This window comes from Callithrix jacchus, chromosome 21 (genome assembly GCF_049354715.1).
Source record: "Callithrix jacchus isolate 240 chromosome 21, calJac240_pri, whole genome shotgun sequence".
In the NCBI taxonomy this organism is placed as follows: Eukaryota; Metazoa; Chordata; class Mammalia; order Primates; family Cebidae; genus Callithrix; species Callithrix jacchus.
In genome coordinates this window covers 49,991,923-50,018,748 of record NC_133522.1, presented here as the reverse complement: position 1 = coordinate 50,018,748, position 26,826 = coordinate 49,991,923, and the positions used below count along the sequence as shown (strand labels likewise).

Below are 26,826 nucleotides of genomic sequence, written 5' to 3'. Positions count from 1 at the left end.
GGGCCTGAACAGCATGGGACTCCGTGCCACGTTTGCCCTGAGTTGGGGTGAGCCTGCCCTGCTGAGCCCCGCAGAGCCCCAGGCTGTCTGTCAGGGCAGAAGAGAGCACCAGTTGCCCCATGGTGCTTCATCCTCAACAGGACCCCTGGCTGCCTAAGAGCCGGAAACCCCGATCCAGCTGAAACCACAAAGCAGGTGTTGGCCCCATATACCTGGTGACAGCGGTGGTGGCTTTGCTTCAGGGAAGACTCCACAGGCAGCTCCTGTGTCCCCCACCCTCCATGTCTCTGGGAAGCAGGCTCTGTGTGTGGACCCCTGAGATTTACTGGGGAGCAGTACCTAACTCACCCCATGTAAAGAAGAAGGGAGGCCCGCAGAGTGAGATGGCTCATGCCTGTAATCCCAGCACTTTGGGAGGCTGAGGTGGGCGGATCACAAGGTCAGAAGTTCCAGACCAGCCTGAGCAACATGGTGAAACTCCATCTTTACTAAAAATAAAAACATTAGCTGGGCATGGGGGCAAGTGCCTGTAAACCCAGCTAATCAGGAGGCTGAGGCAGGAGAATCATTTGAACTGCGAGGCAGAGGTTGCAGTGAGCTGAGATCATGCCACTGTGCTCCAGCCTGGGTGACAGAGGGAGAAACTGTCTCAAAAATGAAGGAAGAAAGGAAGGAAGGAAGGAAGAGGTATGGGGCACCTGACTTAGGTGGGGGTCTGATCGTGTGTCATGGAAACAACGCCTTCCGGAAAGGTTTCTCCACACCACATCCGTGCTCTATAGATGGGACCGTGGTTAGCAGCAGGGGTCTTATCCTTAACCTGGCTGGTGGCGCCAACCAGTCCCTCCTCTGGCTGACTTCTAACTTCTCCTTTCGAGATGCAATGTGGAAGGCTGAAAAGGATTAAGGGTCTCCTTCCTCATTATCTACCTGTGACCTGGAAGCCCCCCACCCAACCTTCAAGTTGTCACCTTTCTGGGCCCAACAGACATACATCTTATATTTTTTCTGTCTCTTTTTTTTCCATCTTACACATATGGATGTCTCATGTCTCCCTAAAATGTATAAAAACAAGCTGTACCCCAACCACCTTAGGCACATGTCCTCAGGACCTGCTGACACTGTGTCATGGGCTTGTTCTCAATGTCGGCAAAACCAGCGTTCTAAGTTGATTGAGATCTGTCTCAGATGTTCTGGATTCACAGCTAAGCTGCTCGGTTACAATTGAAGGCTCAAGGTTAGGGGTTTTTCAAAGGCAGTTTGGTGGGCAGAGGGCTAGGGTATGGGGAGTGCTCACTGGTTGTGTCTAAGATGAAATCAAGTTGTCTTTTTTTTGCTGAGGGGCTTCTGGGTGGGGCCACAGGAACTGTAGTCTAGCTGGGTCCATCCGTGTCAGACATGCAGGAAACCTGAAAAGGTATCTCAAAAGGCCAATCTTAGGTTCCACAAGAGTGACATGATCTGCACGAGTAACTGGGGAAGTTGGTTATATTGTGACCTCCAGAATAATGGCTGATGAAAGTTTATGTCTACACCTTAGTGGAATTCAGGCTCCTCTACCCTCCTAGCCCAGTGGGTTCACCTTGCCCACTGCCTAAACACACCCAATTTATCAAGACAAGGGAATTGCAATGGAGAAAGAGTCACTCACACAGAGCCAGCTGTCTGGGAGACCCGAGTTCCATTACAGTCAAATCAGTCTCCCCGGGCATTCAGGGATCAGAGTTGTTTCCCCCCCCTTTTTTTCCATTTTGTGGGGGATCAGAGTTTGTAAGGATAAACTGGAGAGTATGGGCTGGGAAAGTGGTGAGTGCTGATTGGTCAGGTTGAAACTAAAATCACAGGGTGTCAAAATGAGTTCTGGCTGATTTCTGTTCCTGGATGGGATCACAGAAGTGCTGGAGCCAGATTATCCATCTGGGCGGTGTCATCTGCTGAATCCCAATGCAGGGTCTAGAAAATATCTCAAGCACTGATCTTAGGTTTTGCAACACGGATGTTATTCCCAGGAGCAACTTGCGGAGATTCAGACTCTTGCAGCTGGAGGTCGCGTGGCCCCTAAGCTGTAATTTTTACTCTTGTAGCTTGTTAGTCCTACAGAGGCCGACTGTCCCCAGACAAGATGGATTTTTTGGGGAAAGGGCTATTAACCATTTTGTTTCAGAGTTTAATCTATAAACTCCTTCCCAAAGCTAGTTCAGCGTACATCCAAGAGTGAACGCAGGAAGCTTAGCGGTTAGAAGGAAGATGGGGGTGGATTACGAGATGTTTCCCTATCATCTTTTCTTCAGTTATGATTTCTGCAATGGCGGTTTCAGTGGTCTCCCCATTAGCTTTACAAAGGCTGTTTTGGCTATTATTTAAATTATAAGTGTCTCCCAAAGTTAGCTTTGCTTATCCAGGAACAATCAACGCCAACTGCAAGGCGGGGCTTGGCCAGATCTCCTTCGGATTCGCTCACTGACAGAACTGCAAAGGCGGCCTCAGAATGCCCGTCTTAATGCACCTGTAGCCCATGTAACGCCATGTGGGGAGGGTCTTCTCTGACTTCTAAAAGGCTGAAATGCTTGTAAGGGCTCTGCCGGACCCGCTCGTGCGTCTTTCCTATAAATGCGTCTTTAGTAAATGCCGGGAGGGAGGGAGCCCAGGAATGAACACAGCCCCAGGGCCGCCCTGGGTTTATCTGAATGGTAACTTGGGGCTGTGCAAAGTCCACCCAGACAGGCCTAGGCACTCCACCACGGTCGGGCGTGGGGCCGAGCCCACCCCACTCGGTTCCTGGAAGCGGCAGTTCAGCCCTCAAGGGGCCGACTCAGGAACCGCCGCTGGCACCCACCCACTGCTCACCGCGCGCTTCCGGGGTCACTTCAGAGCCAGGTGCCCTGCGCTGCGCGTGCGCAAAAGCGGAGCCAACGTGTCAGAGTTGCCCATGGGGCTCCGGGGCGCTCGCGTAGCCCCGCCCTCCTCGCTAAGCCGCCAATGGGCTCTCAGGATCCGCCCCTGACGACGCGGGCCCCGCCCCTGGAGACGCGCGCTACGAAGTCGTCACCTGCAGAGGAGCCGGAGGCCGGGGTCGCCCGCCGGTCGGGCCTGGGGTCCGCGGCGCGGCCGCCATGAAGCTGACGCGGAAGATGGTCCTGACCCGGGCCAAGGCCTCGGAGCTGCACAGCGTGCGCAAGCTCAACTGCTGGTGAGGCGGGGCAGCGGCCTCCTCGCGCGGTCGCCCCGGGGTCGGGGGAGGAGCCGGGGCGTTGGGGCGGGGGCGGGGGCGGGGGCGGAGCCGGGGTGGGCGGGCGCAGGTGTCAGGGGCCGGGGGGCGGGGGGCAGGTGTCAGGGGCGGGGGGCGGGGGGCAGGTGTCAGGGGCGGGGGGCAGGTGTCAGGGGCAGGGGCGGTGGAGAGCTAGGGGTAGCGGGGAGGAGGCTGGGGTTGAGGTCACCTGGGGCGCCACATTTCCTGGCCGGCCTCTGTCCCCTGCTGCCCGGTGCGCTGGGTCTGATGTCTGGCATGCCAGCAGTCACTGGGACCAAGTCGAGTAGGAGACAGAACTGAACTCTTGAAGACTGAGTCAGGAAACACGTTGGTAATCGGTACTGGGGCGGCCGTGCCCAGGGGACTCCTGGCAGGTGACAGGAAGGGATACGGGTGCAGTGGGATCCATGCAGGCTCAAAGGCGGGTAATGCCGGGTCTCACTGGGCCAAGGAAGACCAGGGTCTTCCAGAAGAGGCAGCCTGGAGTTGAAGGCTGCAGGATCTCCAGGGCTCCCTGGGGGCTCAGTGGGGTCACTGCGCCCTGTCAACTGGTGGCACCGTGCAGGCGGGCGTGGGGGTCAGCGAGAGCAGACGCTTCCTCCCGGGGGTGTCCCCAGACTGCCCGGAGCGTGTGAGCTCCTCCCTGTTCATTAAAAAGCTGTTCTTTCTGCCCTGGCACGGCTGGTGTTTTGACCACAATTCCCATGTCATTTGCTTTCGGTAATGCATTTCTTTGTTTTGCAGGGGGTGGTCAATGCTGTCACTAAGCAGGGACAAACAACAACCCTATTTCAGGCTTTCCGAGTTTGCTTAATAAGTTGTCTGCTCAGCCTTTGAAACTGGCCTCTTATAAAGACTGCCTTGTTTATGTCAGTGAGGGAAACGAACCTGCTAGTCAGGGACCATGAGGAAGAGTTTATCTTTTCGTGTCTTACAAATGGAGCAACCCCTGCTACTCCTTATCTGAAAAGGACCACCCCAACGTCAAACATACAGTTTTGTTGAAAAGCAGCTAAAACAATTTTCTACACCTTTGCCGGTTATCTGGGCAACTTTCCTTTCTTTTTTTTTTTTTTGAGACGGAGTTTCGCTCTTGTTACCCAGGCTGGAGTGCAATGGCGCGATCTCGGCTCACCGCAACCTCCACCTCCTGGGTTCAGGCAATTCTCCTGCCTCAGCCTCCTGAGTAGCTGGGATTACAGGCACGCGCCACCGTGCCCAGCTAATTTTTTGTATTTTTAGTAGAGACGGGGTTTCACCATGTTGACCAGGATGGTCTCGATCTGTTGACCTCGTGATCCACCCCCCTCGGCCTCCCAAAGTGCTGGGATTACAGGCATGAGCCACCGTGCCCAGCCGCAACTTTCCTTTCTTACCATCCATTACAATCCTAGAACCTTAAGGTTTGTAGGCAGTCATGGGTATTTTTGGAAATTTTTGTCTTCAGTGTTTTTTATTCAACTTTAACAAAATTAAAATATGTATCTCTTCTCTCCCCAGGGGCAGCCGCCTCACAGATGTAAGTATCCTGCTCATCAGCTCCAAGTAGCCCAACCCCAAAACTTGTAGCTTCTTCCCCAAGAGAATTTTTGAGTTCACAAAACTGCACTTACCAGTTCAGTCCCAACTTGGTTCTGTGTTCACTTCGTTGTTTTCATTATGCAAAATCACTAATGGAAAAACAGTTCTCTTTTTTTTTTTTTTTTTGAGATGGATTTTCTCTCTTGTTGCCCAGGCTCCAGTGTAATGGCACAGTCTCAGCTCACCACAACCTCTGCCTCTTGGGTTCACAAGATTCTCCTGCCTAAGCCTCCCCAGTGGCTGGGACTACAGGCACGTGCCACCACGCCTGGCTAGTTTTGTGTTTTTAGTAGAGAAGGGGTTTCTCCATGTTGATCAGGCTGGTCTCAAACTCCTGACCTCACGTGATCCACCCGCCTCAGCCTTCCAAAGTGCTGGGATTACAAGTGTGAGCCACAACACCCAGCCCTCTTTTTTAATATTTCGAGATGCAGTTTTGCTCTTGTTGCTCATGCTGGAGTTCAATGGTGTGATCTTGGTTCACTGCAACCTCCCAGGTTCAAGTGATTCTCCTGCCTCAGCCTCCCAAGTAGCTGGGAGTACAGGCATACGCCACCACGCCTGGGTAATTTTTGTATTTTTAGTAGAGACGGGGTTTCATTACGTTAGTCAGGCTGGTCTTGAACTCCTGACCCCAGGTGATCTGCCCGCCTCAGCCTCCCAAAGTCCTGGGATTACAAGTGTGAGCCACCACAATTCTCTAGTGCCAGGCTTATTTGGAGTTCCCGTCAACATCCCTATACATGAAACGCCCTCTGTCACATGGTCACAGAGGAGGGGGCAGTCAGTTTAGAACTTGCTCTCACCTGGAAAGGAATCCAGGAGGGTTTGTTTTCCTTTGTTAAGGGAAAGCTGAAGGTCTCCCCAGCCTCCTGACTGCACCCCTCTTCTTGGTCACATCTAGTTTTGTGCCCCCCACCACTACCCAAAAGGCAGGCAGAGAGTCGGCCCTGCTGGGAGAACTTGAGCGTGTGCGTCTGTGAAGAGATTTCTTTCTCCTCTCTCTCATTCTCCTCAGTCCAGAATGTCCCCAACTTACACAGGGATTGCACACCAATTGTTTATTTCTCTTTTATTTGAGATGGAGTCTTGCTCTGTTGCCCGGGCTGGCATGCACTGGTGCCATCTTGGCTCACTGCAACCTCTGCCTCCTGGGTTCACGCGATTCTCCTGCCTCAGCCTCCTGCCTACCACCATGCCTGGCTAATTTTTGTACTTTTTTGGTAGAGATAGGGTTTCATTGTGTCGGCCAGGCTGGTCTCGAAACCCGAGTTCACGTGACCTGCCTGCCTCGGCCTCCCAAAGTCCTGGAATTGCAGGTGTGAGCCACCACACCCAGTAGAAAAACAATTCATTTGGACTGGGCAGCAGTACCTTTCCTTAAAGACAAAAAGCCAGACACATGGCACCTGCATGTGATCTGTTTTATGCTGTAGCTGAAACACTGCAAGTTTAACAGTGAATATACAGACGCGCCACGGCCGCAGACACGAATCCCTTACACGTGGGAGGCATCTGACCAGGCTGTGAGCTTCGCTGAGCTGCTGGCACCGGGCCTGGCTTATGGTGGGCGTTCACATGTGCAGGTGTGACTGGCAGGTTGTGCATGCTTTGTGGACCACCCTGGGCACCTCACCACGGAACTGACAGTCCCAGGGTGGTCTGTCTGCCTTTCGGCCCAGCCCTGTTGTCAAGAAGTGATTTCCATGCTTTCCTTGCTTTCTGCCCCTGCATAGGGGACACTGGGGCCCCTGACCTGATGTCCTTTGAGGCATCTAAAGTAACGAGTGCCCTGTCCGCACTGCCGGCACCATCTGACAGAATGGCGCTGTTGTAAAATTTGATAAGGAGTTGTAAAATTTGACATGCAAGGAGGAGCCTCAGTTTCTCCCTCAGGCTGTGGGGCATCTGGGCTGTAAGGTGGGGCCGGGGAGAGCCCAGCACGCTTGTGGGCGTTCCCCCAGGGCACCCTGGCCAAGCAGGGTGGCTCCACTCTGGCCCCGGAAATGGAGTCAGCTGTGGCTCTGACAGCTCTCTGTGGCTGGTGGTGGTGGCCGCGTGCCCTGCTGGGCCGTGTTGCCAGCAGTGCTCTTTCCCTTCTAGATCTCCATTTGCCGGGAGATGCCCAGCCTGGAGGTGATCACGCTCAGGTACCTCGCTCCTGCCATCATGCTCAGCCTGGGGCCTGGAAGCTGGGCAGAGCCTCACGTCTCCCGTGGACCCAGAGCTGTGAGATAACCTGGAAGCCTCCAGCAGACTGAGGGCAGCTTCCGGAAGGGGAGGGGCTGGGGCAGCCATAGCTGGGCCTACCGTGTGGCCCCATGTTCAGCCCTCCTTCCTCGGGGCCTCACGTGCGCCACCCGATGGCTCCTGTCCCCTGCCTGCCCTGTGGTGCCCCTGCCCACCCTCGGCCTCTTGCTGGGCCAGGCAGTGGTGGGGCCCTCCTAGGGATGCATGGTGGCCCGCCTGGCCGCCCTCAACAGTGGCTGCGTCTGCCCCGGGATTCCAGAGTCCTGACCTCTTCTGCCCACCCCCCACCCCGTGCCACCACTGCAGGAGCTCCCCAGTTTCTCCGCATCCCATGACCTGTCCCCCTCTTCTGGGGTCACTGCCCTCCCAACAGACTCAGGACAGCTTCAATGAAGCAAACGTGACTGGAGTTTCAGGAGTACTTGAGGGCTTTGGGGAGTACGAGAAGAGCTCCTTTTATCCCCCAGTGCCCTTCTGCCCACTGGTGGGACCCGGGAGGGAGTGGACACTCATGGCTCACTGCTGCCTGCCAGACGCTGGACCGGGGGGCCTTCTCTGGGTTTCTGCATTTAAAAGCTCACAAGGGTCTAAACCCTTCGGGGAACCCCCCGCCCCCGTTTGGCAGCTCAGAAAGCTCTGGGGCTTGCCCTCTGAGAGTGGCCGTTGCAGGCCCCAGTCCCTGAGTGTGACCTACCTTCTTGATCTCACAGCCAGCCAGAGTAGGCCAGCCCCTGCCCATCCTCCAAAATGCCATGGTGATGCCCGTGCCCAGCCTGCTGCCTGCTGTGGGCTGAGGCCAGTCCACCTGGTGTTCAGGCACCCCCAGTGCAGGCACCAGCCTGTCCTGCCTGAGCCTTGCTGAATGGACGAATGAATGAAACGGGCTTGGAGGCATGTTCCTGGGTCAAGTCTCAGACCTCCCACATGTTGGCTGGCCAACCTTGGGTGAGGCATGGCCCTCTCTGTGCCTCAGTTTCCTTCCTGTAGCACAGGAGGTACTATAAGTGCCCACCCCACAGGGAGAGGAGGCCATGCAGCCCAGTGCAGAGGTTTAGCAGGGCTGTGGTACCGGCTGTGGGGCTTGCTTCACTGGTCAACTCACGCTTAGGGTGATGCTGGGATTCAGCCCTGCCTCGGAAGGCCTTACCTGACAGGTCGACTTGGAGCTCATGGCTCCTACGATGGCAGGAAGCTTGGGGCAGGGCTGTGGGTCTAGCCTTATGCCTGCCACACACCGAGTCACCCGGGGGCCACAAGCCCTCCAAGCGCCAGGCCACTCATGTGCAGGGTAATTTCTGTCATACCTGAGGAGGGACAGGGCCCCCGAGGGTGTTGACCAAGCTCAGGTGCGTGGTGCCTGCATGCCCGGCTGCACTGGAGCGGAGTGGGGAGTGCCACTGAGCGGGCAGGAAGCGTCGAGGAGGCCGTGGGGGTGTCCGCGTGTCAGGCTGCACAGACAGACTCTGCCCTGGAAAGCGTCCCACAGCCTTAGTTTTGCTCTTGGTAAAATGGGCAGCCTCCGAACTAGAAGCCATGCGAGAGGGTACCTGGGAAACGCTGAGCGAAGGGACAGTACTAGGGCATCCGGGGAGGGGAGCTCAGCACCGGGGGCTGCCTGGGGGGCCTTCTAAGGCATCTGCCCGACCCTCCATGCCGGGTCCCTGGCTCCTGGAGGCAGACGCTCTGTCCCTTTGAAGGCCTGTGGGAGCGGCTCTGCCTGTTTGGTTGTGGGACGATGGACCCCACGGAGCCTTTAGGCCTCCTGTTTCTCTCCTCCACTGCGTCCATGTTCGGTGGAATGGAAATGAAGCCCATACCCAGGGTTTCCACTCTCACGTGGGGGTCTTGGAAATTCCATGCTCACTTCTGCGTCACATGGAGCTGGCTGGAATGTTCCGCCCTGAGTTTTTCTGGCCACTCCCTTCTTTGGGGCAACATGACATGTCCCTTGAAAGGCCTTAGTTTCCTCGCCTGTGAAGGAGGCTCATCCCCCACCTCCCACTGGAGCGCCCTGAGGAGCCGGATGCCGAGCATGGGGTCCATCCCAGTCGGCCTTCAGGTTCAGGGCTTTCCCATGGCCCAGGTCCAGCCGCACGTGACCCGTTATAGTGGATTTGGGCTTCTCGGGAGGGGGGCAGGGGCACAGGTCCCATGAGTGCCTTTTCCTGGGGCTCGAGATTGAGAGGCGGCGCTTGCCACGCCCCTCGCTGACTGTGCTGGTCTCCGTGCAGTGTCAACAGCATCTCCACCCTGGAGCCCGTGAGCCGGTGCCAGCGCCTGAGCGAGCTGTACCTGCGGAGGAACCGCATCCCCAGCCTGGCCGAGCTCTTCTACCTGAAGGGGCTGCCACGCCTGCGGGTGCTGTGGCTGGCTGAGAACCCGTGCTGCGGCACCAGCCCCCACCGCTACCGCATGACCGTGCTTCGCACGCTGCCGCGGCTGCAAAAGCTGGACAACCAAGGTAGGTGGCCGCAGCGGTGTCACCGGCCCTCTGAAACAAGCCTGCAGGGGGATCTTTCCAGCCCTCTTTTCTCTTCTGCAAATGCCTGGCCTCGGGACACAGGTGTGTCGTGTGGCTCCTCCGGAGGCTGTTCCGTGGCCTCCGTGTCTCCTCTCTATCTCGCCACCTGAATGCAGCAGCGCAGTGTTGGGTCCCTCCTGTGACCGCCACATGCTTACCCCCCGACAACTGCAGGATGGTGTAGCAAAGCAAAAGGGTTCCTCCAGCTTCTGCAAGGAGCAGCGCTGCTCTGACCATCGCCTTGTGCCATAGCAAGCCGGGAGTCAGTGTGCGGCACTGGTCCACGGGGAGCAGGCGGGCTCCATGGGCTGCCGTGAACCTAGGGTGGTGGTGCCGTCACGCACCCGCCACGGGGAGGGGCTGCCCAGCACTGCGGTGCCCACTGCTGCGCTCCACCTGTTGGAGACCCAGGGCCCTCCGTGAGCAGTCTCGGTGCGGCCGCGCGTGCCTCTGGCCAGCGCCAGCTCCAGTGCACTTTGCAGGCCTGCCATTCTCAGCACTCATTTCCCATCCTTGTCAGCCCTGTGGGCACTAAGACTTTCCTCCAGAGCATTTATTAATATTCATAATAGAAATAAACTTCAGGGAAATTGATACGAGTGAAATGGAATAAAGTCAGTACAGTCTGTTCCTCTTTCTGTTGTGTCTTAGTTGAGGTTGTGATGAGGCTGAGGGCCTGGCAGAGGCTGGCGTTCAGATTCCACCATCTGCTGTGTCGGCCCGTGCCGGGCTGGGGATGGGACAGTGAGGGACCGGCCCCCACTCTGGGAGTGCCCTGGAGGTGGACACACGCCTGCATTTCACCAGCAGACTGTGCTGAGGCCACAGTGAGGACGGGAGCTGCGGTGCGTGTGGCCTGCACGGGGCTGAGGCCACTCATGCTGCCTTCTGTCCTTCACCCAAAGCTGTGACAGAGGAGGAGCTGTCCCGCGCACTGATGGAGGGAGAGGAGATCGCCGCGCCGGAAGGAGAGGGCACGGGTAACGGCTGCCCCAAGCCGGGCTTCGCGCTGAGCTCCCTCAGCTCTGCCGCCGAGACTGGCCAGGACCCGCTGGACAGCGAGGAGGAGGCAATGTGAGGCTGGAGGGCAGCAGGGCCTCCGCAGCCTGTCCCTGTCCCCCAGGGCCCTCCCAAGGGGACTGAGTGGGGCTTCCAGTGAGCTGCATCTCGAAAGTGAGGGAGAGGGACTGTCCAGGGTGGGTGTCGGTTCTCATCCATATTCTACAAGTGACCTGGGTAGTGGGTGTCCATTCTCATCCGTATTCTCTGGGAGTGACCTGTGGCCCAGGTAGTGGGTGTCCATTCTCTGTATTCCCTGGGAGTCACCCGGGGCCCGGGTAGTGGGTGTCTGTTCTCATCCGTATTCTCTGGGAGTCACCCGGGACCCAGGTAGTGGGTGTCTGTTCTCTGTATTCCCTGGGAGTCACCCGGGGCCCGGGTAGTGGGTGTCTGTTCTCATCCGTATTCTCTGGGAGTCACCCGGGGCCCGGGTAGTGGGTGTCTGTTCTCATCCGTATTCCCTGGGAGTCACCCGGGGCCCGGGTAGTGGGTGTCTGTTCTCTGTATTCTCTGGGAGTCACCCAGGGCCCGGGTAGTGGGTGTCTGTTCTCTGTATTCCCTGGGAGTCACCCAGGGTCTGGGTAGTGATTTCAGTGGCAGGTTCATGTTCTGCCCAACAGCAGATGTACCAGGGAGCAGGAGAGGGGGTAAGGGCCATCAGTGTCCATACAGCCTTGGGCCTAGGGGCCATGAACGGGCCACAGGGCTGACTGCGGTGCGGCATGGACACCTCCCAGGGCAGTTGGTGGTGGGTCACAAATACATTTGAGAAGCGGGGTACTTCCCTCCTGCGTGGCAGGTCACACCCACTGCTGGGGCCTGCCGTGGGGGTGTCAAGTGTGATCTCAGGCAGCTGCCGTCCTGCCCAGGGCTTGACCTGTGGTCAGCAGCTCGCCCTGTGGCATTTGTGTTCAGGTGCTCCCTGCCCTGCCCCCAAGGCCCGGGTGGAAGGTATTACAGTTGGGGAGCCCCAGAGTGCAGGGAGGGCGCCCCACAGGTGACATAAGTGCCAGGCTCTCCAGAAGCTGTCAGGAGCCGCTGACCTTACGGGAGTTGACTCCTCCTCTTCCCCCTGCGTGCAGGGTGGGATTTATATGAGGCCTCCCTTGCCTGGATGTGACCTGCAGATGTGGTTTGCAGAGGCCCCCGGGGCCAGAAGCCCCCCAACCCTCACACACCTTTGTCTCCCTCTCACCAGCAGCACTCAGGGTGAGCTTGGCCTGAAGCCCTGTTCCCAGGACCAGTTTCCTTCCTTCTTACCCAGGGATACTTTGAGCAGCCACAGGAACAGGGTGAGTGACGAGGGCCATTAGGAGACCCACCGCACAGAATCATTGGGCGGGGGAGGAAGATGGAGCCTCAAAAAGCTGCGCCCCAGAGGGAAGCTGCATGTGTGGATCCGTGAATGTGCACACATGTAACACGTGCCCCACACGCAGCCGTCCTGACTCTCAGCCTCTTCTGCCCTCCTGGTCTGTGGAATGTGGGCCTGGGCCCTGCTGGGGTGAGGGCGGCAGGAGTGGCATGGAGGAAGCACCACACACATGTTCACAGGCCTGGCTCCTCTGCCGGGATTCTCCGTGCGTTCCAGACGGTTGGTCGCCTGGGCACACCCCAGCCCCCAACCAGCCGCTCCTGCTGGGTGCCGCTGGCCAGGCCCCGGCCCTCGTGATGAGAAGCAGCCTCGTGGTACCGGGTGGGCTTAGTCTGCACCCCTCTGCCCCCAGAACGTCCTCACCGCGATTCTGCTGCTACTGCGGGAGCTGGACGCCGAGGGGCTGGAGGCCGTACAGCAGACAGTGAGCAGCCGGCTGCAGGCCCTGCGGGGGCAGGAGGTACAGGAGCACGCACAGTGACCGCCCACAGGACCTGAGCTCCGTGGCACCCTCCACGTACCCCAGCATCTTCCCCAGCCCCCGGGAGCTGGCAGCTGCCATGGCCACAGCCCCGGCCCCGGCCCCACACAGAAGCCTCCCCAGTTTGCCACACTAGCCAAGGGCAGGAGGGGTGTTAGGTGCTGGCTGGCCGGCTGAGGTGGCAGACGCCTGCCCACACCAGGATGTCCCCAGGACTCCCCTTCTGTGGTCAGGAGGGTCTTTGTCTCCCTGATAAAGGGTTTCCCCAAGTCTCATCTGGAAGCAACATTTTTCCCAAGGCATGGCCCTGACGGTCTTCCTGGAAGCAAGGGCCGTTTCTAAACAGCGAGGTGTTCACAGGTGGCTGATGCCAGCCTTTGGTCATTGCATAGATTCCTGCTGAGCAAGGGAGACTTCCAGGAAGCGTCCACAGGGACCCTTGCCCTGAGCTGCTGTCGGCAGGCAGGCAGCACCCTCAGGAAAGGGAGGTTTCCTTGCCGGGCGGGGCAGGTGTGCCTTCCTTTCTCTGTCCTGTGAAGAGCTGCATTGGGGCCCTCCACTGTCCCAGTGAGGCTGTGGATGGACAGGCCTGTTCCCTCTGGGGTCCGGGCCTGGCACAAGAAGCAGCTGGGCTGGGGGAGTCTGTGGAGCAACTGAGAGGGGTTTTCTTTCCTCTGGGAAGAGGCACAAGTCTTACGAGGATGCCAGGGCCCAGGCAGTGACCCACAGCCCTGCGGAGACTTCCCAGTGCCCCCAAAAATCCAGGGAGCGTTCACGTGAGAGGGGGAGTCAGCCTTCCAGCTGGTGTGTAGGAAAGCCAGCTACCTGGGCCCTTGTCCTGAGTGGGGTTTGGACCCAGACCTCCGTGAGATGTCCCTGTCTGTCACCAAGTGGTGATGGGTGGCCACGTGTGCAGGCCACCACTCTCCCAAGCCTGGGCCATGCTCATCGTCCACTGCTACCAGAGCCGGCTGCATCATCAGGGCAGCCACTGTCCCCGCCGCCAGAGCCGGCTGTGTCACCAGGGCAGCCACCATCCCCGGACTCGGGGAAACCGGGGCAGCCACCGTCCCCAGACTCGGGGAAACCCAGGGTGAAGACAGTCGCTCACACATACAAGTTCTTCAGGAGGGGCGTGATCTCTGAGCAGTGGAGTGCGGGGTCACTGCTGGGGATGTGGAGGGTGCACAGTTCAGGCCTGTCTGCCTCCTTGTGACTGGTGGGGGAGGATGTCCTCAGTAAAGCGCTTTGTTAGAAAAGCTGAGGTTGTGAAATTGTGTCCCCTTCTGTGCCCCCTGGCACGGGCTGCTGGGGGTACACAGGGCTTACACCAGCACCCTCCTGCCCCACACCATGCACACCTCGGTCGGGACTACTGGAGGGGACCTGTGGGGGCAGCTGACTGCCCTAAGCCCTCGGATCCTCGCCCACTACCTCTGCACCGTAGCTGCCTCCACCCTCAGCCTCCTGCCAGCTCACTGTTCCCCTTCTTGGCGACTCCTCACCCACTGCCCCCTTGAGAGCCTGCAGCCATGGAGGACAGCCAGAAGCACTGCAGCCTGAGGCACCCCACAGTCCCTCCACTCCTCCCCATCACCCCAAAAGTTGGGTTCTCAAGCTGAGCAGGCACTGGCATCATGTGTCCCATTAGCCCAGTTCACAAGGGAAGACCGAGGGCCTGGGAGGCCGTGTCACTCTGCTTGAAACTCCGTGCAGCCAGAAATGGGCCTGATGTGGGGGCTCTCACCACAGCACGTCACCCAGGAGGGAGGCGCCCACTGTCCCCGGCATCACCCACAGGCCACCTGGGTGCAGCAGCTGAGTGGCAGCTGAGCAGGTTCTAACACCATCAGGCAGGGCAGACCGAAGGAGTCTACTCAGAACTGAGTCCTGATCCCGACATGCATGCATGGTTCCCAGGGCCTGTGCACCTGCCTCTCTTCCCTCGAGACAGATGCAGATCCCGAGCACTGTCTCCTCCTGGGCCTGGCCCCAGGACTGCCCCCACTCAGAATGAACTGGAAGGCCCCTAGGTGTGGGCCCCTAGGTGTGGGCCCCTCCTCCCAGCTCCAGAATGAAGTAATCTGGAGGCCTCCGGCACCGGGAACAGCACAGCGAGGGGCTGCCTGGGTAATATCAAGGTGACCCAGGGCAGGAGGGTCCCAGTACCCTCACCTGGTCCCTAGAGCCACCCCACTGGCTGAGCCCAACCTAAGACTTCCCAGGGGCCCTCAATGTGGCCTACAGGTCCCTCCAAGCTAGGGTCTCCCCTTGGACACCTCCTGTGTCCTGAAACATACCCAGGTGGCCCTGCGGGCAGGAAGCCCTCTCTGGCGATCACCTGCAGAGCCATGGGTGGTGCAGAGCGTGGCTTCAACCTGCAGGTTAACAGGCAAACCAAGAGCAGGGCATCCGCCACCCCAGAACTGCTTGCGGGACTCAGCCTGGCCCCTGGCAGGAGCAGCTTCCCACTGCCTTCTCTCCCACCGTCCACCATCAGCATCTCCTGGATGCTGGCTTAAGCCATCTGCAGATTGGAGACTCCCACTCAGGTTAGGCTGGGGAGACGGGAGTGAGCTGTATCCTTCTGCCCCCAGGGCTGGATCAGGCCTCCCATGGCACACGTCCCTGGCCAGAGGGCCCTCTGCCCCTGGGGGCCGCTGCCCACTGGGCTGGCCTCGAGGGACACTCCCCTCCCTCCGAGGATTGTGCTCTCCAGAGACTGATGCACCCCACTGTCAGGGAGATTTTATTTCTAGAAAAGGTGACAGGTGCTGCACGTTGGTAGGAACAGGTCACAATGAGGCAGGACTGGGGCCTCCTCATCTCAACATAGCCCAGGCATTGGCTGGCCCATGTGAGCAAGCCCAGCATAGGGAGAGGCTGAAGGCCCATGGGGCGCCAAAGGAGGGGCAGCAGCCTCCAAACACCAACAGCCCCACGTCCCCCAGGCAGGAAGGTGGATGTCCCAGGGCGCTCTGTCCTCCTGCTGGAGGGCCTGGCAGGCTGGTCTCAAGGCACCAGCCCCGGGGGCCTGGTGAGTGACCAGGGATAGAGGCGCGGCTGGGCTGAGCAAGCCCGCAGCCCCCACCTGCCTGCAGGCTCCAGACACAGCCCAGACCCCAGCTTGGCCCTGCGATACGGCTGGCGTCACTGGGACATCACAGGGGGCGTGGTGGGGCCGGGAGGGGCGTGGCCTCAGAAGCCCGTCTCCATGCTCAGAGTGCGGCGGGTCACGTGCTCCAGCTCCCCCGACACGTAGGCAGCCATGCTGATGCGGTAGTGCGCCAGCATCTTCAGCATGAGCCGCAGGCTCAGCCACCACTGCTCCCGCGGCATGCGGTGCCTGTGCAGGCGGCGGGTGACGGGGAGTCAGGGCAGGGCAGCTCTTCAGACCACGCCCCTGCCACGCCATGCCCCCTTCCTGTGCATGTCCCCCTCTGAACATCTCCACATCCACGGAGCCCTGCAGCGTCTGGGTCAGGTCTAGGGTCTCCATCCCTCGGAGCCACAGCACAGTCAGCCGCAGCCGCCTTCAGGCGTGCCCAGTCCTGACTGCCCATGCTGTGCCCCATGCCCACCCGAGGGTCTCGCTCAGGGTCACACTCAGAAGACCTGGGCATGGTCCCTGCTCTCCGAGGCCTGGCGGGGACCAAGCATGGGGGACAAGGGGGCCTTGCGGGATCAGGGTGGGAGTAGGACTGGGCTTGACACGCCTGCTCTGGGGAAGGTCTGGGCCACCCCTCAGCCCCACCATCCTCCACGAGGCTTCCACGGAACTCACTCGAAGTCAGTGTCTTTCTTGAGCTCAGTGACGGGGCTGAAGGCCACTGCCTTCTTCTTCAGGCCGATCACACAGGCAGAGTCTGGGGCATTGGCGAACACTCGTCCTGCAAACACAGGCACGTGGTGACCCGCGAGGCCTGGCCCCGCCCCAGGGACCCAGGGGAGGGCAAAGTGAAGCCTCAGGCCGCCCCCACCACCTACCCTTGCGGTAAACCTCACGAAGCTTCTCCGACACCCAGAGCATGGCCTTCACCCCCAGCTTGGTGCCATAGTTCCGGTCAAAGGGGGTCGGAGCGCCACCCTGGAAACGTGAAGCCCAGCTCCTGGTGCTGCCCGGGGCTGCCCGGGCCAAGGAGAGGGAGGCCCAGCCCTGGCACAGACAGGGTCCCCACAGGAAGCCTCCCAGGCAGCTTCTCAACACCCATCCCTTCAACCCTGCACAGTTCCCATCTGTTCCCGAATGGATGCCCCTGCCCGTTCTCTGCAGCTCCAAGCCAGGCTAGAAGCCACCTCCTGAGGCTGACAGTCAGCTGCCTCCTGGCTAGGTACAGTGACCCCTGGACCCCTGCCTTTGGCCCCAGGCCTGGCGACCCTGACTCCCCCTCCCTGGCTCAGAAAACCCCAGGACAAGGGCTTCCTGCAGGGCCACAAGACAGGGAGCACACCGGGATCTAGGTGACGGGCTCGGCGGAGCGGCTGCAGGAGGCCTGGCAGGGGTGGGGAGCTCAGCTCTGCATCTGAACGCGCTGGCTTGTGCCCCAGCCCCGCCTGTTCTTGGAGCGAGACCTCACCCAGATGCGGACCTCCGACCCCTCACCACTGAAGGGCACATGTGCCGGCCAGGGCGTTAAGAACAGAACAGCCAGCCAAGGAGGGCCTGCCAGGAGTGCCAGTGGGTATTGGTGAGGCTGGGACTCCTGGGCCTGGGGACAGATGGTGGCCGGGATGACGGGTGGGCCTCCCAACTGGCACCAGGGCCCCTCCACGGCTCCACCCCCACCTGCTGCAGATGGCCCAGCACATTGGTCCTGCAGTCGAAGACGCCCTTGCCCTCTGAGGAGTAGAGGTTGTACAGGAACTCCGTGGTATAATGGTCGTGGCACTTCTCGTTCCTGAAAGAGACAGCAGGGCCCGAGTCAGGGGGCGAGTTCAGGACTCCCCTAATCTCAGTCCCCGCTGGGCCAGGCCTCCAGGCCAGGCTGGGAGAGGTCATGGCAGCTCTGAGGAAACCCACCCTCTCCAAGGCCTCCTCCTGCCTTCTCCTGCCAGCTGCCCCTCAGCAGCCCCAAGGAGGCGTCCCGACCCCTCCTCCTACAGGCTGGGCCCACGGCAGCCTCACCGCAGCACCAGGCCCCTCTGAATGTCCGTCTTCATCTTCTCCGTCATGTGCTCCACATTGGCCTGCAGAAGGGGCAGATGTGGATGAGCCGGAGGACTCTGGGGAGGGAATTCCAGGCCGGCCAGCCACCCGGGCCAGCAGGAACACTGGACTGTGAGTCCTGCCTGCCCGGGCCCTGCCCTATGCTGGCCCAGCCTGAGTGTCTGGGGCCCAGGCTGGCACGCCGGTGAGTCCGCTGCAGCAGAGACCAGGCTGGGCTCACCTTTAAGTCATGGATATTGAAGGGGTCCTCGAAGACGTAGGCGGCGTCGGCCCCCACGGCAATGCCAGTCACCGTGGCCAGGTAGCCGCAGTAACCCCCCATGGTCTCCACGACGAACACGCGGCGCTTGGTCCCCGAGGCGGACTGCTTGATGCGGTCACAGCTCTGCGGGTGGAGGAAGGTCGGGGTCCTCCGTGTGCCCACCCTTCCCTGCAAGCCATGGGTATGGCTACCCTGCAGGGAGCCATGTCTCCAAAGCCAGCCGGGGCTCATGCATCCAGGAAGCAGGCAGCAGCAGGCTTGGGCCCGGCCAGACCAGTGGTTCTCAACAGGCTGATCTGCCCCCGCAGGGCACAGTGGACGGTGGCCCGCATACACACTGGCTGTTGGCAGGCAGGGGAGTCCCTGCACCCATGGGCAGAGGCGCTGCTCTCAGGCTACCCAGCGCTGCGGCCGGGACACTCGCACCTCGGCCTCCCCATCTGAGCTCATCGCAGCAGTGAGGAACAGTGAGGCCCCCCTGGCCCCAGAAGTGGCAATGGCAGGGAGCTGAGCCCTTCACTGGGGCCCGTGCCCCACACACGCCCACCCTGGCAGCCCTCCCGGGTGCTCTCCAGCAGCCTCCTCGGGCTCAGCCCCACCCCACAAGGGCCCAGGCCTGACAGGCAGAGGTCTGGGAGCCTGTACCTCCATGGCGGCGTTGACAGCGGTATCGGAGCCCAGGCTGAAGTCAGTGCCAGGGACGTTGTTGCTGATGGTGGCCGGGATGACGCACATGACGATGCAGAGTTCCTCGTAACGCCCACGTGCCTCCACCAGCTGCAGCACCCCCTCATAGGCCTGCAGCCGTGGGGGCAGGGGCAGGTCAAGGGCAGCACTGAGGCCAGCGTGGGAGAGCAACAGGCTCTGCCAGCATGCCAGCGGCCGCCCAGCCCTCCCTGCTAACCTGCCACACACCCCGTGCTGGTGCCGGGACCCACCTGCTCAATGCCCTGGGGCTGGGCCAGGCAGTCAGCCTGGTGTCATCTCAGGATGCTCACCAGGGAAACTGGTCTCTAATGGGGGTCAGGAGACCCCTCCAACCCACTCTGGCCCCAGATCCACTCCATGAAGGCTGAAGTGGTGTTCGCTTTGGAGGACAAGGGGGAAGGGCTGTCATTCATTTATTATTTGGTGACGGCTTGCCCAGTGCCGGGACACCACATCCAGCACCCACACCCCTGCCGCCTGTCTCCTCCTCCTCATCCCTCTCCGGATCCGAGTCCCCGTCCTCCCCTGCCCGTCCCCAGCACTGGGGTTAATTCGAACGATGTGGAGCTTTCTGGAGAAAGTCGAGAACCCTCCCGAGCCCACCACCACACTCAAAGCCCGATCCTCATGGCCCCTGCGTCAGCCCGGCCGGCACGTGGGTTTTCAGGACAGGCCCCTCGGCAGGAGGAGGCACCTGGGTCGCCCAGGGTTCTGTTCAGTGCAGGCAGCTCTCACCTCAAACCCGCCGACGGCCAGCAGGGCATGGATGCCGTAGGTGCGGATGTTCTCCACGATGGACTCCAGGTGGCCCTTGGGCAGGGTCCTGCAGTCACAGACTCATCAGCATGAACACGGCGCCCGAGGACGCGCGTCCGCATTGCGTCTGATCACGAAAAGCCATGCCCTGGCCGTTCCCAAGCCAGGCAGCAGTCCCCACAGTGCCCTGAAGGTGGCGCTGTGGCTCCACACCGAGCGACAGGCAGGCCCGGTGCCAGCTGCCCGGGCACCACTCAGCGTCACCAGGCACCAGCCAGGGAACCGACTGAACCCCCAATCCCCCTCAGGCTCCCCACGGCACTCCTTCCGGCCTGAGGCTTTCTCTCAGGAGGGGCTGCACCCTCTGGCCCTTACAGCCACTCAGGCTTGGAATAGGGTGGCTTCCCCTGCAGTCACACAGGGTGACTGTGCCCTCCTCATGCCGACTCCACAGAAGGGTCTCGGGCCCTGGGACAAAGGCCATCAGACAGGCTCACAGCCTGTGGTGCACAGGCAGTGGTGACAGTGCAGGCTGCCTGGCCCAGCCGGGCAGGGACAGACGCTGGCCAGCTTCCCTGCCACCGAGGGCCCGACAGGCGTGGGGCTGCCATAGCAGCCTGCCCTGCACAGCTGAGCTCGGGCCAAGACGTCCCAGGCAGGAGGGCATGAAGTCTGCTCTGGGCAGGCCACCAGCCAGAAGAGGGGCCGAGCCCAGAGACCCGGATGGGTTCCCCTGCTTCCCCCACTGCGGGGCCCAGAGTCCGCACCTTGGCCCTCTTGCTCCCAGGTACCCGCAGCAGGCAGCTTACCTCTTGGTCCCCAGCATGGAGCCACCACGCCCCAACCAGCCAGCCACGTCGTGCCAGCCCACTTCTTGCACCTGTCAGGAGATGCAGCTTCAGGGCCCAGTCCATGCCTCTCACCGACTCCCCCCAGGGGTGGGCCTGTGCCCGGGGGCAGGGGCCAGCCAGCGTTGGGCGTCACGCCATAGGGAGAGCTGTGTATCCAGGCTTGGGTGGGCACCGACACGCAGACCCAGGCCTCAGCCTCCTCCTCCAGGCAGCCATCCACCACCGGAGACGCCCCCAGTCTGCATGCAGGAGGCCCAAGTCCTCCTTGTCTGCCCTGGCCGGACCCACCTGACCCTTGGCCAGGCCTTCGAAGCCGTCGTGCACGACATAGACCGTGTGGCCCTGGGAGATTCCGGTCCGCACCGCTGAGCGCACGGCAGCGTTCATGCCGGCCGCCGGGGCCCCCACGTTCAGGATGGCCAGGGAGAAGTTGGACTTCAGAGACAAGGGGAGACAAGCATGAGGCACGGCTGGGGAGGGGATCCAAGACCTGCACAGGAGGCCAGCAGGTTCTGGAAAAAGGGGCCAGGCCCTGCCGCCAGCCTGGACGCCGCCCAGGACACCAACTGCCCTGGGAATAGAGCATCTGTCCTCACTCCAGAATCTGGTGAAGACTGAAAGAGACGCAGTGCAATCCCAGCACACAGGCAGCAGAGGAGGTGGGGGGGGTGGGGGGGCGGAGGAGCGGGGGGAAGGGGGGAGGGGGGTGCGGGGCGGAAGGAGTGAAGGGGGTGGAGGGGGCAGGCACTGTAGTGAAGCCAGGCTTGGGGCAGGAGCACAGGTCTGAGCCAGGCTCTGTGGTCATGCAAGGGGCCGGCGGCAGGGGCGGGCACAGCCACAGGAAGGAAGGGGGCCCTGACTATCCTGGTTTTTAGCAGCCACGTTAAGGGAAGGGAAGGCACAAAGACACGAAGACGGTCCCGTTAGGACTACAGTTAATTTAACCCAACAGACCCCGAACCACTGTGTCCATGTGAATCCAGTGACGGCTGCCACCTCCTCCCCGCCACCCTCTGTGCCGAGGCTCTGAACCTGGCACGCACCCGCCACGTGCAGCACAGCCCATTCGGCAGCAGCCACACCCAAGGGCTCCGCAGCCACCAGCAGCCCTGCTGTCCCCAGAACCGGTCACTCCCCAGCCAGGCTCCGGGTGCTTCGTGGACCACGCTGCCCCACCACGGAGGGTGCAGCACACCGACCAGCACTGGGACCAGCAGGAGACTGGAGCAGCAGGGACACCCACAGATGGCCACGGGCGAAAGGACCAGTCCCAGGCTGGGCTCCACTGCCTGCCCCAGCCTGCTGCTCTGGCCGTGGCTCAAGACCTCACTGGCCCTGACACTCTACAGGACCTCGTGGACCCCAGGACTTTAGAAACAAGCCACTTCATCCTTGTGCTAGAGAGACCCCATTTCCTGAGGTTTTCAGCTGTTTGGGACATTTTATTTTCAGACAGAGTTTCACTCTTGTCACCCAGGCTGGAGCGCAATGGCAGGATCTCGGCTCACTGCACCCTCCGCCTCCTGGGTTCAAGCGATTCTCCTGCCTCAGCCTCCTGAGTACCTGGGACTACAGGCACCTGCCACAACGCCCACCTAATTTTTTATTTTTAGTAGAGACGGGGTTTCACCATGTTGTCCAGGATGGTCTCAAAGACTCCTGACAGGTGATCCACCCACCTCGGCCTCCGAAAGTGCTGGGATTACAGGCCTGAGCCACCGCACCTGGCCATTGCAGACATTTTCTCCACGATGGCTTCCTCCTCTGCCGAGCTAACCCTGTGGGCCTGACTTTATTTCCACCAACCGTTGAGAAGCAACCGCCAGCCCTGTAGCCAGGGTCCCAGCGCCTGGGACCTGCCAGCCACAGTGGTGCCTGAGCCCAGGCAGAGGCTGAGCCCACCCTCCCGGCTCACAGCTTGGACCCCAGCAGGAGGGAAGGCGGCGGAGGCAGGCCCAGCTACAGGGGCCGGCGAGAAGAGGCTGCAGAGTAACAGAGCCCATTCCTCCCTCTCCAGCCGGGTCCCTGCTCCAGCCACACCAGTGTCCCTACCAGGCCGCTCCCTGCCTCACCTTCTCCTTGGAGAGCTTCTGGTGGGCGAGGAGCTTGTAAATGTTCCAGTTGTTCTCGAAGCTCCTGGAAAGGATTCAGGTCATGCCCTGCACAGCCCTGCAGCTCCGCAGCCCCACAGCGCAGGCTCAGGGGCAGCCACAGCCACAGCACAGCCACAGCGCAGCCACAGCCACAGCACAGCCACAGCCACAGTGCAGGCACAGCCACAGCCACGGTGCAGTCACAGTCACAGCCACAGCCACAGCCACAGTGCAGCCAGCCATGGTGCAGTCACAGCCACAGCCACAGCCACAGCCACAGCACAGCCACAGCCACACAGTGCAGGCACAGCCACAGCCACAGTGCAGCCAGCCACAGTGCAGTCACAGCCCCAGCCACAGCCACAGCCACAGCACAGCACAGCCGTGACGGAGCCCAGGAGGCTGGTCACAGGTACACGGCCCCAGAAGCTCAGCCGTGAGGCTGTGGCAAGCGCGCATGCCCAGCAGGGCTCCTTCCACAGAAGGTGAAGACCCCCACACAACACAAGGCCACATCAGCCAGGCAGCAAAACACAGGGCTGCCATCCAGCTCCAGGAAGGGCAGGCCATCTTGGTAGCAGGCAGAGGCATGGATGGGAAACCAGATGTCAAATCCAGCCTGCCCCGGGTGCCAGCAGACCTGCAGGAGGGCAGCACCCACACCCACCACCTGCCAGCCTTCCAAGTCCCACGGGGCCACCCCAGGTTCTGAGCTTGCATCCACAGCTTCCCAGCCCCTCGCCACACCCAATCCTTGTGCACTGGGCCCTGCCCAAGCCGCCACCCAGGGTCTCCCGCAGCACCACGCCCCCCTGCCCACCTCCTGTACCACCTGAAGGCCCATTCTTCCCTCAATCTTCAGATGCTGTGCCTGGAAGGACAACCCAGGCCAGGCCTGCACAGCGCCACCACGGCACATGACAGCTGGCACCAGGGCCCAGCGTGCAGGATGCAGGGTCTGCTGAGGGTGCTCACCTGCCGCGGAGCTGGATGGCCTCGTCAAACCTCTTGTCGTCCATGGCTTTCTGCACTTCCTTGGTCTGAAGAGAAACAGAACACAAGGTGTGGATGGTGCTGCCCGCACACCCATGGCCGCTGCCCCATCCAGTGGGCCAGACGAGGGCAGATCTGGCTGGCATCTGTTAGCTCTGGGGCTGGCCCTAGCCCAGCAGCCTCTCCCTGGGAGCAGTGGTCACCACCAAGGTCAGGTCTTGGGGGACTAGTCAAGGCCAAGAGGCCCCACCCTGCCCCAGCTGCCCCAGTTGCAGGCCTCCGAACCCACTGAGCCGGAGCTGGGCCCACCCCCACACCCAGCCTCCTGGCCTCTGCCCTCCCCACACCTCCCCTCCCAGGGTCCCTGCTCCAGCCACACCAGTATCCCCACCACCTGCCCAAGTTCCTTCCAGGGCTCAGCTGTGACCACCGGCCCCTCCTCCTCCATCCCATCCTAACCCCACTCCCAGCACTGCCCACAGAAGCTCAGTGACCATGGCCCCTGTGCCTTCTCCGGCGTACCAGGCTCCCTGCAGCTCTGCCGCATCTCTTGGGGACCATCCCAGGGAGATGTGCTCACACCCCTCCCCTCCCAGAGGCCTGGGATCCCCTAGGCCAGCCATGAGGCCCTGCCCTCCAGTGCTCCCTGTGCTGGGGCCCAGGAGTGGGGACTGGGAGTGGTGCCAGGTGGCCGTGAGGGGATGGCCTGGGGCTTACCATCTGCACGCACTCCATGAGGGGCAGCCGCACCGACTGGTTCCCCGAGAGGCTGACCACGCAGGCCGGCGTGTCGGGCGTGGCCTCCAGCAGCGCCATCACTGCCTCCATGCCCATCTTGCTGCTCTGTGGGGAGGGTTCGGGCTGGCACACCCACTTGGTCCCTCTACCCCAAGCCACATGCCCGCCCTCTGCAGATGCACAAACCCAGCTTCCAAAGCCCCCCACGATGATGGAAGCTTCCAGAACAGGTGGCACCAGAGATGGAAACGCGTCTGACCTGCATTCACAGCAGCATGCAGGGCACTGTTTGTCACAGAGTCCCCACAGCCCTGCTGGGAGGCCCAGGCTGCACCTCGGGCTACATGGTGCCATGCAGTGTGACCACCTGCCAGCACTCAGTGCCATCGCTGGACACGCAGGGCGAGGGTAGAGCCAGGTCCCCAGGGCCCTTCTGCTGCGACGGTGCCTTGCATAGAGGCTCTCGTGTCCTCATGTCAGGACTTTCCTGGTGTGTGCCACCGGCCAAGGGACATATCCAGGAGCTGCCCCTGGGAACACACAGCAAAGGCAGGCCCCGCCCCACCCAGGGAACAGCCCACAGTGCAAGACAGCGAGGCCTGCAGTCTCCATGGCTGTCCCATGACCAGCAGTGTGGCCCTGTAGCAGCCCTGCGGGGCCCCAGGCAGCTTTCCGTGGTCCACACAGGTTTCTTCATCTTGCAAGTGACGCGCAGGCTGCTCCTTGATCCGGGCACTCTCTCCAGGACGCTGTTTCAGTGGCAGCCTCAGTGACACGCAGGCTGCTCCTTGTTCCGGGCACTCTCTCCAGGATGCTGTTTCAGTGGCAGCCTCAGTGACACGCAGGCTGCTCCTTGTTCCGGGCACTCTCTCCAGGACACTGTTTCAGTGGCAGCCTCAGTGACGCGCAGGCTGCTCCTTGTTCCGGGCACTCTCTCCAGGACACTGTTTCAGTGGCAGCCTCAGTGACGCGCAGGCTGCTCCTTGTTCCAGACACTCTCTCCAGGACACTGTTTCAGTGGCAGCCTCAGTGACACGCAGGCTGCTCCTTGTTCCGGGCACTCTCTCCAGGATGCTGTTTCAGTGGCAGCCTCAGTGACACGCAGGCTGCTCCTTGTTCCGGGCACTCTCTCCAGGACGCTGTTTCAGTGGCAGCCTCAGTGACGCGCAGGCTGCTCCTTGTTCCAGACACTCTCTCCAGGACACTGTTTCAGTGGCAGCCTCAGTGACACGCAGGCTGCTCCTTGTTCCGGGCACTCTCTCCAGGATGCTGTTTCAGTGGCAGCCTCAGTGACACGCAGGCTGCTCCTTGTTCCGGGCACTCTCTCCAGGACGCTGTTTCAGTGGCAGCCTCAGAGACACCCCTCACGCAGGCTGAGGCTCCTCGGAAAAGTCCCAGTTACCACTGCGTGTGCCAGGTCATCAGCTGCCTTCGTGGCACCCATGAATACAGGCTCAGGGAGCACAGAAACGCTGGTGCTCCGGGTTACAGGCACGGCTGAGGGCGATCAACTCCTTTGTTTCAGACCCAGCGCCAAGCATCCAAGACACTGGCCGGAAAACCCAGCAGCCTGCAGGCAGGGAGCGCACAGCGTGCCCAGTCACGGCAGCAGCATTTCCGCCACCCAGGCATGGCAGCAGCAGCTGGCCTGCCCTGATGTCCCAGGCCCCTTGAGAGGCTCTTAAGCGAGCCTGAGGCCTCACAGAGGGGCAGTGGCTGCCTGGCCGGGTCGGTGGGGCCCCTCTCTGAAGAAGCATCCCCTCTGTAGAGTGGACTCTGTCCAGCACTGTGGATTCCCTGGGAAGGCTTGGCACAAAAGTCACAGGGCCGGGCGCAGTCACCTGCTCTGCCTCCGCACACGTCCTACCTCCCTGGCAGTCTCTGGCCCCACCCAGAGGGTGACCACCCTCACACGCTGGCATTTTGCCTTCCATGGGGCCTTCCTGGCCCCAGACCCATTCCATTTAGCTCCAACTTGATTCCCATTTTCCAGAGGACAAAGTAAGACCCAGCGGTGATCATGGCTGAGGGTGGCGAGGTCAGGACAGACCCTGCACGCTCCCTCCCAGTGCCAGCTTCCTAGACCACCATGCTGCAGGCACTATGGGCACCGCCCTCTGACCACCCAGCCCCCTCTCCCAGGACCTGCCCCCAGCTGCCAGGAGGGTCTGTAGCCCTGCCTGCTGCCATGGGGGGCTGACAGGGGGTGGAGAGGAGAACCGCCAGGAGGCACGGGCCGGCGGGGGTGGTCCCCAGGTCTGAGTTCCCTACACCTGCAGGGAATGGAAAAGCAGGCCTCACTCTCCCCCAGGAGGAGAAACAGCTTGAGGAAACACCCCACACACCCACAATGACACACACTGAGACACACGCACACTGAGACACACGCACACAGACACACAAACACACTGACACAATACACACAGACACCCACACTGACACACAGACACACCTACAGACACACACACTAATGCACATACACACTGACACACACCCACTGACACACTCAGACACACTGACACACCCACTGACACAGACACAGCACACACACACACACTGACACACACCCACACTGACACACCCACTAACAATATACCCGTGCAGACCACATATCCGCCACACATACCCACACACACACAGACATGGACACTCACACACCCACAAGAACCACACACCCTCCATGCATACCCACACACACAGATTTGGACACTCACACCCACAATGACACACACAACCCCCCC

At 60.9% G+C, this 26,826-nt stretch overlaps 2 protein-coding genes across 6 annotated transcripts in view; one reads left to right on the top strand and one right to left on the bottom strand.

The window, feature by feature from the left end:
• The first annotated feature begins 3,017 nt into the window (after positions 1-3,017).
• On the top strand, positions 3,018-13,776 carry CFAP410 (cilia and flagella associated protein 410). 4 transcript variants are annotated; one of them, XM_078358730.1, is made up of 8 exons: positions 3,018-3,190; positions 4,751-4,769; positions 6,935-6,981; positions 7,792-8,026; positions 9,313-9,542; positions 10,508-10,676; positions 11,863-11,953; positions 12,389-13,776. In XM_078358730.1, exons 4-8 carry the CDS (start codon positions 7,956-7,958, stop codon positions 12,515-12,517), a joined length of 690 nt encoding a protein of 229 aa, XP_078214856.1. In that variant the 5' UTR covers positions 3,018-3,190; positions 4,751-4,769; positions 6,935-6,981; positions 7,792-7,955; the 3' UTR covers positions 12,518-13,776. The 4 variants fall into 4 exon arrangements, with proteins under 4 accessions (XP_078214856.1, XP_078214855.1, XP_054105040.1 ...); XM_078358729.1 differs by having other exon boundaries at positions 11,860-11,953; XM_054249065.2 differs by lacking the exon at positions 7,792-8,026.
• A 1,477-nt stretch (positions 13,777-15,253) lies between these two features.
• The window catches only part of PFKL (phosphofructokinase, liver type), a 30,060-nt gene continuing 18,487 nt past the window's right edge, over positions 15,254-26,826 (bottom strand). For both annotated transcript variants that reach the window (XM_035283083.3, XM_035283085.3), the window contains 13 exons: positions 24,065-24,190; positions 23,330-23,394; positions 22,334-22,397; positions 20,550-20,696; positions 20,220-20,290; positions 19,390-19,477; positions 18,592-18,744; positions 17,905-18,069; positions 17,643-17,704; positions 17,304-17,415; positions 16,505-16,604; positions 16,302-16,407; positions 15,254-15,863 (listed from right to left, as the gene is read on the bottom strand). In XM_035283083.3, coding sequence (XP_035138974.1) covers positions 15,716-15,863; positions 16,302-16,407; positions 16,505-16,604; positions 17,304-17,415; positions 17,643-17,704; positions 17,905-18,069; positions 18,592-18,744; positions 19,390-19,477; positions 20,220-20,290; positions 20,550-20,696; positions 22,334-22,397; positions 23,330-23,394; positions 24,065-24,190 — 1,407 coding nt within the window. In that variant the 3' untranslated portion in view covers positions 15,254-15,715. The remainder of the gene's footprint in view (positions 15,864-16,301; positions 16,408-16,504; positions 16,605-17,303; positions 17,416-17,642; positions 17,705-17,904; positions 18,070-18,591; positions 18,745-19,389; positions 19,478-20,219; positions 20,291-20,549; positions 20,697-22,333; positions 22,398-23,329; positions 23,395-24,064; positions 24,191-26,826) is intronic.

Excerpts from the sequence above, each read along its gene's own strand:
- CFAP410 (XM_054249064.2), top strand. The coding sequence starts at position 3,114 with ATGAAGCTGACGCGGAAGATGGTCCTGACCCGGGCCAAGGCCTCGGAG. Across the intron at positions 6,982-9,312 it reads CTGGAGGTGATCACGCTCAG|TGTCAACAGCATCTCCACCC; the intron begins GTACCTCGCTCC and ends GTCTCCGTGCAG. Across the intron at positions 9,543-10,507 it reads GCAAAAGCTGGACAACCAAG|CTGTGACAGAGGAGGAGCTG; the intron begins GTAGGTGGCCGC and ends CTTCACCCAAAG.